The following is a 12,159-nucleotide window of genomic DNA, read 5'->3' on the forward strand; positions in this document are numbered from 1 at the left end:
GGAGGGGAAATAATCACCTCTGATAAAGGTGAAAAGCACAGAACTAAATTCTTTTGTCTTCTATTGAACTTGTGCTATTATGACATATTACAGCTCAAAATTTAGCAAGAAAGTACCGGGAAGGTTATTAATCGATCATGAATACCTTAGCTACGTTAATGCTGTTAAAAGGCACGACACACACTCCAGCTTTTCAACGCGGAGGTCCCCGGACATCGCTCATTTACAAGCAGAGGCGGAGGTGGTCCCACCGGTAGATAATCCCTTTCTCCGAGAAGGTACATTCGTCACACCCAGGAGGAACCTGAAGGTTTCACAAGCCACTCTTAACCCAATTACCTCAATCTGACTCATTAATGACTTGCTGTGGCCAAAAAAAAAAAAAAAAAAAAAATCCTCCTGCTGCAATTTTGGTCCAATTTTTCCGCGTACTTAGGGTACTCAAATCCTTTACCATCAGACACATTTATTACTAAGCTAGACCGACGTACATGTCCGCCAAAATGTCCGCAGAAACGTTTGGAAAAGCTACCACCAGGCCAGCTGGAGGTACCCGGAAACGGCCTTCGCCGCCCGGTGAGCCAATGACTTAAGCAGCCCCCGGGGGGCCTGCTAGTGCCAGTGAGAACCCAGCGTCCGCTGCCCCCGTCGGAGGGCGCTCCTAGGGGCCGGGAGGACTTGAGCCCCGCTCGTCCCCCTCCCCGGGAGGTAAGAAAACACCCACTACGTTCAACTAGGCGGGGGCGGCGGGCCGCAGCCAGCTGCCAGGGCAGCGCGCCGCAGGGAGGCCGTTTCCCTGAGTCACCGAGCGGGCGGGAGGCCGGGCCCAGGCGCCCACGCTTCGTCCTCTTCCTGAGGGAGTCGGTTTAAATAAGCAGGGCCCACAGGGGAAGGGAGCGGCACCCCCAACCCTCCAGGCGGCCCGGCAGACACCGCATTCCCGGGAGGCGCCACATTTCCCTAGAACCCGGGACGTCCCGCCTGCTGAGAGCCATCAGCCGACCTTCCCAGCCAGCATCACGTGCACCCGGAAGTACGTGGGTGGGGCCCACAGTGCCAACGGAAGTGACGTCGTCCGCCCCTAGTCGCATGATGTGGCAAAATGCAAAAAAAAAATGGGGGGGGGGAGAGGAGGGAGGGAAAAGCAGCAGGAGATTGGGAAAGTGATGAGTCCAAAAAAGTAGTCCCTCGCTTCCCCTGGTTCCCCTCCTGCCGCAGCGGTCAGCGAGGCCGGAACGCACTGCGTCCCGCATTCCTGCGCCCGTTGCGCCGCGGCGCTCCGTGGAGGGGTACATCGGACGGAGGGGGTGAGGTGACTGGGGCGGAGTTCTGTCGTCGGGATCCCTCCGCAGGGCTCAGCCGTTTCCGGAGTCTGCGCTGCGCCCGGTTCCGCCATTGCGGCTGTCCCGGACCCTGGAGCCTCCGCCCCCGACCCGAGCTCTCGTCTGTCTGCCAGTTTCCTGCGTCCCCGGAGAGTATCTTGCTGAGCCCAGCCTACCCCCTCCCCTTTCTCCTCCTCTCCCTTGGAGAGTCCGGGCAGCCGCTGCCCCGCAGCCCCAGTGACAGGAGGAGCCCATACCCCCGACAGCGCCATGGCCCAGATTCTGCCAATTCGTTTTCAGGAGCATCTCCAGGTGCGGCTCGGCCGGGGCTGGTGAGGGCTGTGGAGAGGGTGGTCGGAAGGGAAAAGCCGGATTCTGGGCCCAAGCAGAAGGCACTATCGGAGGTGTGGTGGCGGTGGGGGCGGGGGGGGTATTGGTGCCTGAGGTAGATGGAGGAGGGGGGCGCTATCTTGGGAAGAAAGGGTTACATGGTGAGAGGTGTGGATGGGAATGGCGAGAGTCGGGGTGCGCAGGGCAGCGAAGCCAGTCCCGGTTTCGAGGGCCTTTCTGTCTTCTCTTTCCTGGGGGGCAAGAACTGCGCATACTAGCTGCACCCCCTTCTCCGTTTTACCCAGTTCATTCATTTGGGGAGGGTGGGGGTGGAAGAATTCTCCCGCGTTTCTCCCGCAGCTGAGACCTCCTCGCCTCGGCCCGTGTCGGGCTGTCACCTCCCATGGCTTTCCTCTTCCCTTTCCCCCATCGTGTCGGCACCCAGGCGTTGCGGGGCGGGTGGGTTGGGGAGGAGCAGCCTTTTTTCTTCCTCCCTTGGCGGCTCTCGGCTGAGAAAGACACCTTCTCCCGGGGGGGTGGGGAGGAATGGCGGTGGCTGGCCTCTCACTTTCCCGGAGGCAGGAGGAAGAAGGTCACTCGGGAGGGAACTGCAGGAGGGTAGGATGGGGGAACGTGGTTCTTAGGGCGGTGTCGATCTCAGCGTGCGTGGGGTCAAGGTCCCTAGGGGAACTCGCGTTTCCCCCCCCTTTTCTTCATGTCTCTGGGGTGGCGTGGCTCTGATCCCCTTTGGTTCTAGTCTAGAGGGTACGGAAGAGTTATTCCCAGGTTATCTCGGAGTCTGCTGGAGTTTAGCAGGTGCTTGTGGGCGTGAGTCCCTCCCTCCCTCAGGATTGCGTGGAATTGAACACAGCCCTGGGGGGATAGAGCTCACCTCCTCTGGAGATAGGCACAGTTATTTGGTCTGTAATTGGTTTCCTTTTAGTAGGTTCTAGAATTCTTCCCCCTGGTGCATTATCCTGTCGGCAGCATGCTGTCTTATCTGGCAGCATGCCCATGGAGGGCCCAGGCAGGTGATCATGGGAGGGCTTGACTGAATTAAGCCTTTTCTGAGCTTCTTCCTGGTTCACCAATCCTGGTTGCACTTTGGCTGAAATAATACATTCATCCCAAATATCCCTTAAAGAGGCCTGCCTCAGCTCAACCTTCTGAAGGGCTAATTTCATGATGAAAGATGCCATGGTTTGACATAACACTAATATTAGTGCCCTTTTGGACACTTTGACCATTGAAGGCTAATTTCATTTACTTTCCCCCATTGTTATTACGTACATAAAGGATTATTGTTAATAAAAAGGTAATATCCAGGCTATCAGTAACATAATTTTATACTTCTTTACAGGTTTATCACCTTTGCTTACATCAGCAATAAATTATTTTCGTTTAAGTCCTCAAATGTAATGAATGGTCTTTTTAAAAATTTCTTTATTAATTGACGAGAGAGAGAGAGAGAGAGAGAGAAACATCGATTGTTTCACTTGTTTATTCATTGATTGGTTGATTTTTGTGTGTACCCTGACTGGGGATCGAACCTGCAACCTTGGCATATCCGGACGCTGCGCTAACCAACTGAGCAGCCCAGCCAGGGCAATAATCTTTACTCAAAAGATGAGTTAAGTAATGCACTTTCTTCAGTCATCTCTGGTTTTCAGATCATTCATTTGAAGTAATGGGACATTATTTTATAATAGGTTAAAAATGTTAAGTGACAGCCCTGACCGGTTTGGCTCAGTGGATGGAGCGTCGGCCTGTGGACTCAGGGGTCCCAGGTTCGATTCCAGTCAAGGGCATGTACTTTGGTTGTGGGCACATCCCCAGTGGGGAGTGTGCAGGAGGCAGCTGATCAATGTTTCTCTCTCATCGATGTTTCTAGCTCTCTGTCCCTCTCCCTTCCTTCCTCTCTGTGAAGAATCAATAAAATATATTTTAAAAAAAAATGTTAAGTGACAGAATGGACACAGAAATTATGCTCAATCTAAGTTTTAATTACTATGGTTATTTCTGTTACAGTGAAGTATAAGTGAATGTGAAGGGTTAGGAAAACAATGTTCTTGGGTGTGGAGGAAACCAGGCTCCTTACTTACACTGCAGTGCATCTGATGCATACATAATCATTTTGCAGACAAATGTTTGTAAAATCATACACGGAGAAGAAGGCACAATTGCTGTTTATAAGGTAGAGGTATAGCCCACTATTAAATCTCATTTCTTTAAAAAAATAGTTTTACTGATTTATAGAAGTGGGGGAGAGAAACATCGATGTGAGAATGCAACATTGATTGGTCCCCCCAGCACGCCTCCCCTACTTCCACTGCCTCCCCCAACACACACACACACACACGGGAATTGAGCATACTCCCTGCCCCAACACACACACACACACACACACACACACACACACACACACACACACACGGGAATTGAGCATACTCCCTGCCCCAACACACACACACACACACACACACACACACACACACACACGGGAATTGAGCATACTCCCTGCCCCAACACACACACACACACACACACACACACACACACACACACACACGGGAATTGAGCATACTCCCTGACCAGGAATTGAACCAGCAACCCTTCTTTATGTAGGACTATGCCCAACGAACTGAGCCAAAACAAATCTCATTTCTTGACTAATGGTGGTTTGGGCAATAGTTTTTCATTTCTATTAATGAGGAAATAAAAATTGTTAAATAAACCCAAAGATTGGAATCCAACCTTGTCACTAATTGAAAACAGATTTAATATGGGTTTGATTTCTAAGGGAGTCAGAATTTCTGCAAATACTGGAGTGAAGCCATTTCCTTTTCAAATATTTGGAGTTTTGAATGTAAAGCAGCTTTTCAGTTACACTTGAAGATTTCACTCATTCATTTATTTTGGAGTAATATGCCATGTCTAAACTTAAGCTTGCTATTTTGACTGTATTCTTCAGCTGATAATGATTAATTGCACAGAGCCCCCAGTCACTAGTCAACCTCTTCCAGGATATATATCTCCTGACTTCTTATTTTTATCTCTTCCCTTTTAAAAAATTAATAAGGATTATTTTAATTGGCGTTTTAGGTCTGACATCTGAGTCCCTGCCAGTTTGCTAAGTAGCAGAAAACACTTTGAAATACTTAGGATAAAAATTAGGAACAAGAATTGAGGAACTTGAATGTGGAGTTAGCTTGTGAAAGCTTTAAAATGTGAACTGTAAATGAATTTATTTTTGTAACATGTACATACTTTGGCCAGCTGAAGGATCTGTCATTAGGGCTTGGAGCTATACAGCAAATAAATATTAATATTATAAGTTATGAAGTGTTTTTTTTTTTTCTTCTTTTTTAGGATATTTAGGCTGATAGCAGTCAATAGATGATTGCCCAATTGAGCAAGACATTGTTAAGAGTTGCAGATTCTGGGGAAAAAAATCCTAGGCTATACATGTAAAATGGTGCTTGCAGTTCTCAATTCTTGGCACATAAAGTATGTTTATGCCAACTGACACATTGCACTATGTCCCAGGTTCCTTGAGTCTGCAATTAAAAAATCTCCCAACCCTGTTCTTTTCCCTTTAATCCATACATGCAGAACTGGAAGGTGGTGTGAGTTGAATGATAGAAGTTCTTGCTGTGGTTATTGTGGTTTGCAAAGAACAAACAATGCTTGGTATTGCTGGGATGTGCTGTATGCTTAACTGTACTGCCTGAAAGAGGCAACTGCCTTGGAGTTATGCTGCAGTCCATCCCGGGAATAGCTTCCAGGTTTAAGATGTATCATGTTTTTCAGAATTTTCCTAATGGTCAATTTACTCAGCTTAAAGGCGGGCGGCTAATTCTAGGGACTGTGCTTTCACTCTCTAGGAAATAATTTAAGACATGGAACTGTGTGTGTGTTTGTGTGTGTGTGTGTGTGTGTAGAACCTCAATCATTTTTATTTTAGTGTGCAATAAAATACATGATTTCAGAAACCTCAACCTATGTTACCTGAATTACATTTCACAAGATTTTTTTTTCGGGTAAATGTTTTCCGCGGGCCGCAGTTTGAGGACCCCTGGAATGGAGGGAGAAGCAGACTTGTGAGAGCCTCTTGTATCCTATGAATGTGGCTGGGTGCTTTCAGGTCTTCACTTAATCCCCCACATCCTCCTTAAACAGTTGAAGAAAGTGAGACTCAAACACAATGTCAACCTAGGTCTTCTCACGAACTATTCCAAAGAAATAGGATGGTTGGCTTTAGAGAAGTTATATAGCCCTGGCTGTAATTAGAGGTGATTAGACTGTTGTTCCGATATGCCAAGGTTTTGGGTATGATTCTCTGTCAAGGCATATGCAAGAATCAATCAATGAATGCATAACTAAGTGGAACAACAAATCAGTGTTTCTCTCCCTCCTCTCTCTAAAAATCAGTTTTTTGTTTGTTTTTAAAGAGAAGTTACGCAGTATCCTGGTATGCTTTTTTTGTTGTTGGACTTTGCCCCAAAATAATTTCTCTACTGGTTTAAAATGTGTTTAATGATGTGGTATAGTAGACAGATTAGGGGTTTGGGGGTTGTCAAGACCACTGCTGTCCAATAGAAAAATAGTAAGAGCAATATATATAATTTTATATTTTCCAGTGACTATATTAAAAAACAGATGAAATTAATTTTAGCATGTTTATGTAACTCAGTATATCCCAAATGTTACAATTTCAACCTGTAATCAGTATAAAATTTTCAAATGAGATATTTTAGGGGGGTACTGAATTTTCAGAATCTGATGTGTATATGACACTTAGAGCAAGTCTCAGTCATACCCTATTTTCATGGGGAATGTTTGATCTTATTTAGCTTTCATAAAATTTGCAGTTGGAAAAGCAGATTTGCGTACCTAGATTATTACAAGCACACTTAAGTTTTCCATAAATAACTGATCATTAGTAACTATTTAATTTTAATTTTAAAATAAATTCAGTCACAGTACCCACATTTCAAGTGGTCAGTACCACTTATGGCTTGTGAAATATGGTTACAGTATTGGAGAACACAGGTTCTTGCTTCATCTTTGAAAAATAGGCATAGCTGCCTTACAAAGTTACTGTGAAGGTCTGAGATCATGGTGTGAAAAGTACTTGGTGTAGCACTTTCAGAGCATTAATTGGTAGATATATAATTCGTGTCCAGTACTTTTTTTTTCAGGTATCTTTGAACGTTTAATTTGCATACCTAGATTTTTATGGTTCATAAATATTTGATATCTACCTAAGATTTGAGCATTTATCACATATCAGCAACTATGTTAGCCTAAGGACAGCATGGTGAACAAGACTGACTGCAGCTTGCATTCATGCTTGCATCGATTAGTTTATAAAGACGATCCACACATGATTGCAACCATGGATGTTATCTAATGTTTGATATTGTGCAGAATTTAATACAAATATTAATGATACAAAATTGATCACTAATACTGCTCTAAAACTGTGCCCAAAAGAAGAATTTTTAAAATACTATATTATATTACTATGAGCACTCATTGTGTACCATTGATACACTTTTAATTACTGTTCCTTGGTCAGAAATATTTGAGAGACCTAAATTATGTCTGATAAAATATCCACCTTTGAATATGTTGTTTTATATGTCCTGTAAGATGGAAGAATTGAAGTAAATGTTCTCATTTAGATGGGAAGTGAGTTCATTGCTGATATTTTAGTCCTATATTATTAGAATGAGACTATTTCCCTAATTGATTTACATACACAACACACTATAGCTACTTCATAATATCAATTTGTAAATCATAACAAAGTTTACAGCTTTATGTATTCCCACCCCCCACCCTCCACCCCCCGCCCCTTCCTGCCAAGTGCCTGTGACTAATGCTCTTAACTCTCAATGGGATGGCAGAAGGTTTGGATCTGGATGTATTATGCAAAACCCATCTGTCAGACTTGGATTTTGTGTCTCTTTTGTATTATGAAAGACATAATTTAAGAAATTTTGTCCTAGTTTAGAGGACATAACTATCCATTAAATCTTAATTGCTCTGAAATCTACAAGATCAAAATAAATAGCTGTTTGAGTACCTACTGTGTGCTAAGAACTCTATTAAACAGTTTATGTTCATGATCTCATTTTATTAGCAAGACATTCCCTTCAGATAGATAGGGTTAGACTTATTTTGTAGATGGAGAAACAAATTCATAGCTGTTAACTTGTAGAGTCACACAGCTAATGATGGGTGGTCAGACCAATACTTGCTCTTCTTTTGTGATACATTGCCTCATCTGTAAAATTTGAACTGCAAAATATACCAGTTTGTATGTATGCTGTGGTGTTCTTCGATGTACATACACATCCTCCTAGTTTTATATTTGAAAGTAGAGGCCAGTGAACCAACATTTGAATTTTTTATGCCTTAAACAGATGTTTTTAAAGGGTTTTATCCAAGTTTCCACTAGAAAATTGTGCAGAATGATTGGGGATCAGATTGACTTCTAACCACGATTATCAAATCCCTCTCATAAGCCTGAACTTCTTAAACTTTTCTAGAGACATTTCCTCGATGACAAGAGGATAAATGTGTCCCAGTCTGAAAAGCCACTAGTGAAAGCAGGAAGCTTCTGCTTTCTGTCTTACTATATTATGCATTTTTTTGTACTTAGACTAACGTAAAAGTTGAATAGAACTGTAGGAAGATGATTATGCTTGAGCAGGAGTAAAGTAGGAGTAGAATATGCTTGCTCAGTTTAACTAGTATAACCGTAGAGGGGAAAGTGATTACAAACTGGTAAGATTGTGCTTGGGAAGTAGAACTTCCAAGTAATATTAGTACTTCCTGTTCTGAATGATTGGGTAAATAAAGACATTTCTTTAAATTTTAAGTAAGTAAAGCAAATTTTAAAGCTTATTCTGAATGAATAAAAAATGAGACCATTAAAACCATTTCATCACATTAAAAAAATTAAAATTCTGCAGTGTCCAATTGTGGAAAATATCTCAAGATATTTAACCCAAGCTTTGTCGTTTTAGCTTTTCTTAACTACCTCATTTATTAAATTAAAACAGTATTTTCTGTGCTGGAAGGGAGTCTCCCTTTATCCATTTGAGGTGTACATATGTGCCATGCTAAAGGAAAAAACCACATCTACCTAGTTACAGAAGTCAAGATCTTGAAGTTATACCAGACTTTTTCCTGCTTATTATTTTCTGTATTTAGTCCATTTCTAGAGTAGGGTAGGGAAGAACTCATAGTGATGCACACTGGGGGTCCTGGGCATTGCAGTTTTTGATGACCCCATCAATTGAATCTGTGGGAATCTTAGTAGATGAAAAAGGGGACTTGCTTTCATCTGTTTCTGACCAGCTGCTCATCAAAGAAAGAGGGCTTTAAAACTGCCAAAGTGGCCCTGGCCGGGGAGCTCACTTGGTTAGAGCATCATCCCCATATGCCAAGGTGAGGGTTTGGTCCCTGGTCAGGACACAGTCAACCAATGAATGCATAAACAAGTGGAGCAAGGAATCAGTGTTTCTCTCCCCCTTCCTCTCTAAAATCAATAAAAATTTTAATTAAAAAGAAAAGAGAATCAACCAATGAATGTATAAATGCCTGGAACAGAAAATCAATGTTTCTCTCTCTCTCTCTCTCTCTCTCTCTCTCTCTCTCTCTCAATCAATTAAAAAAAACAACCACCAAAGTGGGCAGAGTAAAGCCAGAGACTGTTCATATACACTCATCTTGGCAAACAGCTGGCTTTGAACATTCTTCAAAAAGCAATCCCTTAGGGGTATATTCCTGGAGATCATAATCCAAGCAAGTGAAATTGACTGTCATAATATGCAAATAGAAATTCAAGGCATGTTATAAAATTCAGTGATTGCACCAAAAAAAAAGCTTTGGCCGTAGCCGGTTTGGCTCAGTGGATAGAGCGTCGCCCTGCGGACTGAAGGGTCCTGGGTTTGATTCCAGTCAAGGGCATGTACCTTGGTTGTGGGCACATCCCCAGTGTGGGGGGGTGCAGGAGGCGGCTGATTGATGTTTCTCATCAATGTTTCTAACTCTCCCTCTTCCTTCCTCTTAAAAAATAAATAAATAAATAAAGTTGATGGAATAGAGATGACTTTCCAGTGCTAATGAAGACACTGATGTAAAAAATGCCTATGGAGAGTTTAAATGAAATGGTTTCTGAGCCCTAGCCGGTTTGCTCAGTGGATAGAGCAGAGGTTCTCAACCTGTGGGTCGCGACCCCTTTGGGGGTCAAACGACCCTTTCACAGGGGTCGCCTAAGACCATCGGAAAACACACATATATTTACATATTGTTTTTGTGATTAAACACTATGCTTTAATTATGTTCAATTTGTAACAATGAAATTGGGGGTCACCACAACATGAGGAAATGTATTAAAGGGTCGCGGCATTAGGAAGGTTGAGAACCACTATGATAGAGCATCGGCCTGCGGACTGAAGGGTCCTAGGTTCGATTCCAGCTGGGGGCACATGCCTGGGTTGTGGGCTCAATCCCCAGTAGGGGGCGCGCAAGAGGCAGTCGATCAATGATTCTCTCTCATCATTGATGTTTCTATCTCTATCCCTCTCCCTTCTTCTCTAAAATCAATAAAAAAATATTTTTAAAAAATGGTTTCTGAAATGTGAAGAGTAGAAAACCATTTCCAAGTTCGTTATTTTATAATTTAAAAAACATATATTTTTTAATTGATGTCAGAAAAGGAAGGAGAGAGAGATAGAAACATCAATGATGAGAGAATCATTGATCAACGGCCTCCTGTATGCTCCGTACTGGGGATTGAGCCCGCAACCCAGGCATGCACCCTTGACCAGAATCCAACCGGGACCCTTCAGTCCACAGGCCAACGCTCTACCCACTGAACCAAACCAGCTAGGGCTGATGTTTCTGTCTTTCTCTTCCTCTCTGAAATAAAAATAAAAAAAAGGTGGGGGGTGAATCTGCAAGAATCCAGGGCACACCCCTTTCCTGATAAAAAATCATACCAGTCTTAGTTTTCTTTAAAATTTTTTATTTATTTATGGATTTTAGAGAGAGAGAGGAAGGGAGAGACAGACAGACAGACATTATTTGTTGTCCCGCTTATTTATGCATTCATTGGTTGATTCTTGTATGTGCCCTGATGGGGAATCAATCCTGCAACTTGGGTATATCAGGCCGATGCTCTAAACAACTGAGCTACCCAGCCAGAGCTAGTCTTAACATTTTTAAATTTTCTAGTAAGTAGTTGGCTACAAGTAGGAAAAATTCTCTTTGATTCTCCTAATAGTTTATCAAAGCTAATAGTCTTCAGTTCCTGTCTCCACTGTGACAATTTGGCCCTGGCCTGGTAGCTCAGTTGGTTAGAGGGTTGCCCCAAACGCCAAGATTGCAGGTTCAATCCCCAGTCAGGACACATACAAGAATCAACCAATGAATGCATAAATAAGCGGGACAATACTCGGTGTTTCTTTCTCCCTCTCTTTTTCTTCCCTTCACCCTCTCTCTCTCAAATCAATAATAATAGTAATAATAAAAAGAATAAAACAATTTGGAGTGAGTGACCAACGTTAAGATTTCTCCTAAGAGACAGTAATTGTCTCAGAGGTTTTTAGGGAGTATAAACAAATCTATAGAATTAAAGGCATTTTTATTTGTTGCTTAAAATGTGGAGCACACAGAAAACAATGGCTGGTATCCTGTTGATAGAAGAACTAAAGGAATGCTGCATTTTCAGCATTTTTCTTCATTTCCTGTAGAAGACAGCAACTGCAATTTTTATGTGACATTCTGCTAGCTTCCTGGAAGGGCTTACTGAAATAGCTTCTGTCAGCATATTTTTTCACTGTGGTGGATACTAGTGAAGGTGGAGGGTGTTTGGAACTTTTAAAGGAAATTATGCTGAGTGAAATACTTGGAATAGGAAGTTAATCAAATCTTTAAGCGCTTAACTTAAAAATACCTGTATTGAGTTACATCCAGGTATCAGCAAGTCTCTAAAATTGTTGACTTCTTAACTCTGTAGTGATAACACCTATAAAATATTTATTAAGATACAAGGTTCATTTATATAAGTAACTGAAATAGGACTGTATGTAGAGCACTTACAGAATAGTTTCATCTGAAATACAGTAGGTCATACTTCCTTTTCATCCTAACTATTCAGATGAAATAAGGAGGAAGGATCTGTAAAGTGTAAAGCCAAGCACTAATTGTGAAACATAAGTTCTTAGTAATGCTGGCATAAACACAAGTTTTAATGTATTTTGATTTTCAGCTGATACAGCTGGTAAATGAGTTCTGTGCTGCATTTACTAGTCATTCATTAGGAGGCAAACTGCCCGGATATGCTTATAAAAAAGCCTGTTTCCAATGAGTATTCCTATCTGATCAAATGTAAGAACTGCTGGGTGAAATTAGTAGGCTCAAAGCAAACCTATTACTCCTTTAATTATGTGATGTTTGTAGGCATAAACACAATTGTGATTGATTGCTG

The 12,159-nt window shown here is 42.5% G+C and overlaps 1 protein-coding gene across 6 annotated transcripts in view; it reads left to right on the top strand.

Moving 5' to 3' along the window:
• The first annotated feature begins 1,336 nt into the window (after positions 1–1,336).
• The window catches only part of CLTC (clathrin heavy chain), a 68,571-nt gene continuing 57,748 nt past the window's right edge, over positions 1,337–12,159 (top strand). For 2 of the 6 annotated variants that reach the window (XR_004972791.1, XM_036340162.1), the window contains exon 1: positions 1,339–1,634. Coding sequence is in view for 4 of the 6 variants with exons in the window: in XM_036340162.1 (XP_036196055.1) it covers positions 1,593–1,634 (42 nt within the window). In the remaining 2 variants the exon portion in view is untranslated. Of the gene's footprint in view, positions 1,635–12,159 lie in introns of all 6 variants that reach the window. The other 4 variants (XR_004972792.1, XM_036340158.1, XM_036340161.1 and 1 more) reach the window with 3 other exon arrangements.

This window comes from Myotis myotis, unplaced genomic scaffold (genome assembly GCF_014108235.1).
Source record: "Myotis myotis isolate mMyoMyo1 unplaced genomic scaffold, mMyoMyo1.p scaffold_m19_p_17, whole genome shotgun sequence".
Lineage (NCBI taxonomy): Eukaryota > Metazoa > Chordata > Mammalia > Chiroptera > Vespertilionidae > Myotis > Myotis myotis.